This window comes from Morus notabilis, unplaced genomic scaffold, assembly GCF_000414095.1.
Source record: "Morus notabilis unplaced genomic scaffold, ASM41409v2 Scaffold358, whole genome shotgun sequence".
In the NCBI taxonomy this organism is placed as follows: domain Eukaryota; kingdom Viridiplantae; phylum Streptophyta; class Magnoliopsida; order Rosales; family Moraceae; genus Morus; species Morus notabilis.
In genome coordinates, this window is record NW_010363902.1 from 136,528 (window position 1) to 143,686 (window position 7,159).

Below are 7,159 nucleotides of genomic sequence, written 5' to 3' on the forward strand. Positions count from 1 at the left end.
TTAGCCAAGGTTGGATTAGTCTTTTATTGTTATTTCTTTTCTCTTATGTTATTTTACTGATGCATGAAGGAGGGCTGTGGTCCCAATCTTGTTATTTTTACTTTTATTATTTCTAATTCTAAGAAACGGTTATAACTGAATTAGGCGAGCCCGTATGGGTTGAGGAGCCTATCAGGCTATAAAGGACTCTGTAAAGAATGATTGGTCAACAGATGAATATACACCCTTTTAGCATTTTTGATTGTCTTTTTCCATCTTGCACCATATTTTTCTGTCACCATAGCTAAGAACAGGCGAGGATGGAGTCGAGGGACCGCAGGAACGAAGGTCGATAACAGAGAAAGGCTTGCGTAACAAACAAGGCTCCTATGACAAGTGCTGTGCAGTAGCAATCAATAGTGTATATATAAGTAGATAAGATTGAGTCTTTTAACATCAAAAAATCACCACCACAAGAGTTTAGGTTTGGGATTCTAATATTATCTCTTTTACAGGCGAAAAACACATGACATGATGAAAAGAAAAACTTTTTTTAATTATTTTTGCTTATGCTCTTCTCTTTGATTACCATGCATGAATTAGTCGCTTTAGATAAATCTATACTGTCACATGTTCAATTCACTTTCACGAGAGAGAGAAATAGGCGTAGGCATCAAATAATGGCTAATTGAAATATATGAATGTCACGAAAATAGACATCAAATAATGAAGTAATTGAAATATTGAGAATTTGAGAAAACTCTCAAGAAATATTATTTTATTCATCGAAAACTGTTGAAAATTAAATAACACAAACGTCCTTGAAATAGATAACTACCCTACCTGGATTCAAAATCCAAATCTTACCATAACTCAAATAAAAGGAAAGTAACTATCCTATACTAATAATTATCGTATTCAACATTTAAACGAAAAAGATAAGGCCCAAATCGTAATATAATTATAATTATCCTAAAACAATTTTCAAATAAAAGATAAGATAATAAAGATAAAAGTAGATAAATATGAAACTCTTATTGTGATTTTATACGGCTGCATCAAATTGCCAATCATAAATATGGAGAAGCGAGAGGAAGAAAGAAGGAACTTTCTGGTCGGAGCCCCAGCACCATATCTGGGCACGTCCTAGTTCCTGGCTTTGTATTTTCGCCGGTGGTGGCCGGGTTGGTGTTTCTAGTTACGAGACACAAGTGTCAAGTAAAGGAAAGCTATTTACTATTTACCATCTTGTTAAAAAGTATGATTAAAAAGATTATATAATCCCTGAAAATTAGAAGGTAAATACAATATTAGTGCTGGAAGTTCGGGTCGGCGGGCTGCCCGAAGCCTGACTTTTTTTGGGCTCGGGCGGGCAAGCCCATTTCCCGCCCGCCCAAGCTAGATTTTCAGGTTCGGGCTCGGGTAGTCCGAATTTGACATTGACTCTCTTGTCCGCCGCCGTCTAACCACCGTATACCGCCATCCGCCGGAATTTTTTTGAATTTTTCCGACCATGCCTGACCCGCCCGAATTGCCCGACCCAAAAATAAACCTGAAAACCTGAATTTTGCCCGAAACCCGGCCGAAAATATTAGTTGCTACAAATTGGGGCATTCTGAGAATTGAACGCAAGACCTCTCACACCCAAAGCAAGAATCATACCACTAAACCCAATGCCCATATTTGTTATTTAAATTTTTAACTTATTAATTAAGGTAAACACACAATTCCTTAATAGAAAGAGCAAATTCCTATTTTAGCAGTTTAATATTTCAGTTTTCACATTCTTGACCCTTTTTTATAATTAATCACATGATAAAATGATTCCTCAAAAAATAATATACACAAGGAAAGAAACACATTGCCATCACGTTTTTATTATTTTTTATTTTTAAAAAGTACTCTTTCTATATAATGCCGGTTTTGTTCTTATAGATACTCGTGTTTTTCTACTCTATATCACTCTTCTTTCTATCTTTATCTATTTTTCTGTTCACAATCTCTCCTCATCCTCTTAATTATCCTCTTTTTTCTTCCACTTTCTTCACTCTCTTTGTGACTCTATATCAAAGTAACTTTCTACTTGCATACCAAAGTAAATTAATAATTTATCAAAAGTCACTCAATGATTGGTTTGGTTTAATAACTTCATCGCTATTTGATGATCTCTATTTTAAAAGACCAGTCACTCAATGTTGAAGCCTTGGTTTGCATTAAGGATTGGGATCGGGCTGATCAACATTTACAAGATACAATTTCACCGGCAAGCCAATAATGGATCGATGAATTTAATCGATTAACATTTAATTTTGAAGACGATCCTTTAGCTTTAAATTAAATTGTAAATTTGTAATTTGTAAATATGTATTTACCTTTGACATTGTATTTGTAATTGTATAACTTTGTAAGTTTATAAAATTTATAATTCGTCACAATATGATTGCACTCTCACAACATAACTTAATATTAAAAAAAAAGTTTAAATAATTCGGGCAATTCAGGCGGGCTCGGGCCGTCCGGCCGAGCTCAGGCCGCCCGGCCGAGCTCGGGCCGCCTAATACAAGCCCGCGGCCCGTTCAAGATGAAATTCGGGCTCAAGCGAACGGCCTGAATTTCTCAAACGGCTCGGGCCCGGGCTCAAGCAAAAACTCAGACTTTTCAGATGGTCGCGGGCGGCCCGTCCAAAATTCCAGCACTGTACAATATCAAAAAGCTATCCACTAGTTACTATATACCACCCGGATAATCATATATTTATGACTTATTAAAACCAATTATTTTAACCACATCATAGAGAAAAAAGAAAGTATAGAACGAATTCTATATTTGTAAAAGTTGCATATTTCCTGAAAAAAAGAAAAAGAAAATTGCACGTATATTATCAGACGGAAGTAGCGATATACAGCATACATCAGAATAAATAAAGATAAAATAAATGAATGAAAGGTAAACAGATAACCTAAAAAATAAAGATTAAATTAGCAAATAAAGACTGATTTGAATTTTATGAAATTTGCATCAACGGAATAAGATTTCTTTCCTCCTAAAAACGGAATCTGAATTTCAAACGTAAAAAAAAAGGGAATCGGAATTTCGAAAAAAATTAACAAGTAAAACGGATCGGAATCCAAACGAACACCGAATCTACATCAATCTTAATTTAACAATTAAAAACAGATTTTTATTATTATTATTATTATTTGCATTTTATACCAAAACGGACCGTACAGAAAACGGGACCAAAAAAATAAGAAAAGAAAAACCACAATAACGAAAAGTCGTACTCTCTCACCTATTTATACCAAAAACCGAACGTACGAAGCTCTCCATCCAAAAACACTCCCCGCTTTCCCGTCTCTCTCCTCGCTCTTTCTCTCTCTACAGTCATGGCGGCCGCCCTGAACTGCTCGGCGGCCCAACTGGCCCAACTCCTGGGTCCAAATACGACGAATCCCGAGGCCGCCGCCTCTCTCATCTGCGACCAGTTCTCCGTCGTCTCCAACAAGTTCTCAGACACATCCTACGCCATCGACACGACCTACCTTCTCTTCTCCGCCTACCTCGTCTTCTCCATGCAGCTCGGCTTCGCCATGCTCTGCGCCGGATCCGTCCGAGCCAAGAACACCATGAACATCATGCTCACCAACGTCCTCGACGCCGCCGCCGGTGGACTCTTCTACTACCTCTTCGGCTTCGCCTTCGCCTTCGGGTCTCCCTCCAACGCCTTCATCGGCAAACACTTCTTCGGCCTCAAGGAAATCCCTGACCCCTCCTTTGATTACTCATATTTTCTCTATCAGTGGGCCTTCGCCATCGCCGCCGCCGGAATCACCAGCGGATCCATCGCCGAGAGGACTCAGTTCGTGGCCTATTTGATCTATTCGTCCTTTCTCACCGGATTCGTTTACCCCGTGGTTTCTCACTGGTTCTGGTCCGTCGACGGCTGGGGCGGCGCGGGGAGAACCTCCGGCGATCTTCTATTCGGCTCCGGAGTCATTGATTTCGCCGGATCTGGTGTCGTTCACATGGTCGGAGGCGTCGCCGGGCTTTGGGGAGCCCTAATCGAAGGACCGAGAATCGGAAGATTCGGAGGCCCTAACGGTCGTACGGTCGCTCTCCGCGGCCATAGCGCGAGTCTCGTTGTCCTCGGGACCTTCATGCTCTGGTTCGGATGGTACGGATTCAACCCAGGCTCCTTCACCAAAATCCTATCGGCCTACAGCTCTGGTGGCTACTACGGCCAGTGGAGCGCAGTAGGCCGGACTGCCGTCACGACGACCCTAGCCGGATGCACCGCTGCCTTGACGACTCTCTTCGGGAAGAGAATCCTCTCCGGTCACTGGAACGTCACCGACGTCTGCAACGGATTACTCGGCGGCTTCGCTGCCATAACCGCCGGGTGCTCCGTCGTCGAGCCCTGGGCGGCGATTATCTGCGGCTTCGTCGCCTCCGTGGTGCTGATCACGTGTAACAAGCTCGCCGAGAAGGCCAAATTCGACGACCCGCTGGAGGCGGCGCAGCTCCACGGCGGGTGCGGCGCTTGGGGGATCATCTTCACGGCGTTGTTCGCGACGAAGAAGTACGTCAACGAGGTCTACCCGACGGAGAAGGGCCACCGGCCCTATGGGCTTTTCATGGGCGGAGGAGGGAAGCTCCTGGCGGCCCACTTGATCCAGATCGTCGTGATATTCGCGTGGGTCAGCGTCACCATGGGCCCACTGTTTTACATTCTTCACAGGCTCAAACTCCTGAGAATCTCTCCGGAGGACGAAATGGCGGGTATGGATCTGACCCGACACGGAGGATTCGCTTATATTTACCATGACGAGGACGAGTCTCAGAAACCCGGATTTCCCCTAAGGAAAATTGAGCCAAACAACGCCACTACTCCTCCTTCCATTTAGGTTTTTTTTTACTTTTACTTTTAGTTTTAGTTTTCTTTTCCTATTAACAACTATTATTTTTACTTCCATAATTGTTATTAATATTTTAATATTTTCTCAGTAATATTTTAATATTTCTTAAAAAATGTTGATAAATTTTTGTGTGGTTGGTTGGTGGTGGCGACCTTGGACTAAGAAAAAAGATTCTGTTTTCCTGCTTCGTAATTGGTCATTAATGTATTATATTTGCTATATGGTTAGGAAAACGAAGGATATTTTATTGTTGTTTTCTTTGTGCGTGAATTTGTTTTTGTTTTGTTTGAATTTTGGGTCGTGATATTTAGAGAGAGAGAGAGAGAGATATGGTAGGGAGTGGTATTCCGAGATTGTGGGTTGTTTTGTTTTTTGGTGGCCAGTGAATATATATAGACAAATTTTATAAATTCCCTAAGTTTATTACTTGTATTAAAATGACTCTTAAATTTTAAAATGTGTATGTTATACTTTTAAAATTTTATTATTTGTGTCAACATGCTCTTTAAGGTTAACTCGGTTAAGATTTTTTAAAAGAAACGTTTATAAACATCCCTTAAATTTTGTCACTTATGTCAATATGTTTTCTGAACTTTAAAATACATATATTTTATCATCCGAACTATATGTCTCTAATTTTTCTCCATCTATCTTGATTCTATCAGTTTTTTGAACGAAAATATTGATATGACCATTAAATTACTATTTATTTATAATATTTGACAATTAAAATTTATTAAGTTAATGGGTTTTTTAAAGTGTGTGTTGATTATTTTTAAAGGTATAATGAAATAAATGATCTGAACGCATTTAAATTTAGAAATGCTATATATGTATAAAATATGAATATGTTTTATGTCGAGCACTTTTATTTAGCTGAAATATTAAGAAAAAATAACAAAATTTATTATATTATACAGATTTGTTCATAATTTTTTTTTCTCTTTACTGCCTCTAATCAACTAATATTTTTAGAATTGATGCTTAACTAACATTTTTAGAGGAGAAAGTATTTAATAAACTTCAAATATCATAGATAATTAGTAATTTAATGGTTTTATCAACATTTTTGTTTAAAAAACTGATAGAATCAAGATGAAAAGAAAAAGTTAGAGATATATAATAGTTCGTAGGGTAAAATAAGTTTATACTAAAATTTAGGAAACATTAATACAAGTGATAAAATTTAAAAGATATTTATAAATATTTTTATTAAAAAATTTAACAAAATTAACCTTAAAAAGCATGTTAATATAAATAATAAAGTTTAAAAAACACAATATAAACATTTTAAAATTTAAGAGTACGTTGACAAGAGGTGAATTTATAAAATTTGTCCTATATAATGCAACTTGGAAATTTGGAGTCGACCAATGCGGTTTTGACAGCAATGATTTAATTGGAATGGAGTTCCTGCAATTTATGGTTTTCGGCTGTAGTTACTTCCATGGGCCCCAAATCTTTTGGAGTGCCTGGGAGATTCCTGGGAAAATTCAATATCAGGAAAAGTGTTTCTTTTTTCTTTTTTTGAAAAGTTGTGTTTAAAGGAATATTAAAGAAAAAAAAAGGAAAAAAGAAAATATATATCAGTAAAACCACGTGTCTATAATTTTTTTTTTTTTATGTGGTAGAAAGGTGGGCACGTTTAGCATCCATGATGGAACTTTTGGCTAGATGTTGTTGGCACGCAAGAGATAAATGATTGGATCGTATTTCCGCTTTCTTATTTATTCATCTAATAAAAGCTAATTTTTGTTCCTCAAAAAGAAAAAAAAAAGATGTAATTTTAGCTAGAAAAGAATATGGCGCTACTTTCTCATGGATATTTTTCCACATGCATAATGACCCTTTTTCTTTTCTTTTTTTTTTTTTTTTTTCTTTTCTTTTCTTTTTTTTTTTTTTAATGTAATCATGCACGGCTTGAATCCGTTTATTTGTCATAGATCCAAACTAAATGGATATTTTCTTGGTTACTTTTGTGAGAATGCTTAAGGCGATTTTTAAGAATTGGCTTTGCCAACTTTTCATTTACAGTAGTGGATACTATATACAATTAACATGGAAAAAAAAAAAGATACTAGATGATTCTCTCATCACTATTGACTAGTTTCATAAAATACATAAATTACCCAAGAATAAAATATTTACAACCACAAATGTAGGGATTACAAATCTGCCGTCAATGACTTATTTCCCTTAACGTTAGAGCTCTAAAACATGAGAATAGTTTACCTTTTTTCCTTTTCATTTTTTTTTTTGAAAGA

General features: G+C 37.2%; 1 protein-coding gene across 1 annotated transcript; it reads left to right on the plus strand.

Annotated features, from left to right (window-relative positions):
• Positions 1-3,292: 3,292 nt before the first annotated feature.
• On the plus strand, positions 3,293-4,942 carry LOC21397615 (ammonium transporter 1 member 1). Its single transcript, XM_010105166.2, has one exon. It carries the CDS (start codon positions 3,366-3,368, stop codon positions 4,881-4,883), a length of 1,518 nt encoding a protein of 505 aa, XP_010103468.1. The 5' UTR covers positions 3,293-3,365; the 3' UTR covers positions 4,884-4,942.
• Positions 4,943-7,159: the final 2,217 nt, after the last annotated feature.

Excerpts from the sequence above, each read along its gene's own strand:
- LOC21397615 (XM_010105166.2), top strand. The coding sequence starts at position 3,366 with ATGGCGGCCGCCCTGAACTGCTCGGCGGCCCAACTGGCCCAACTCCTG.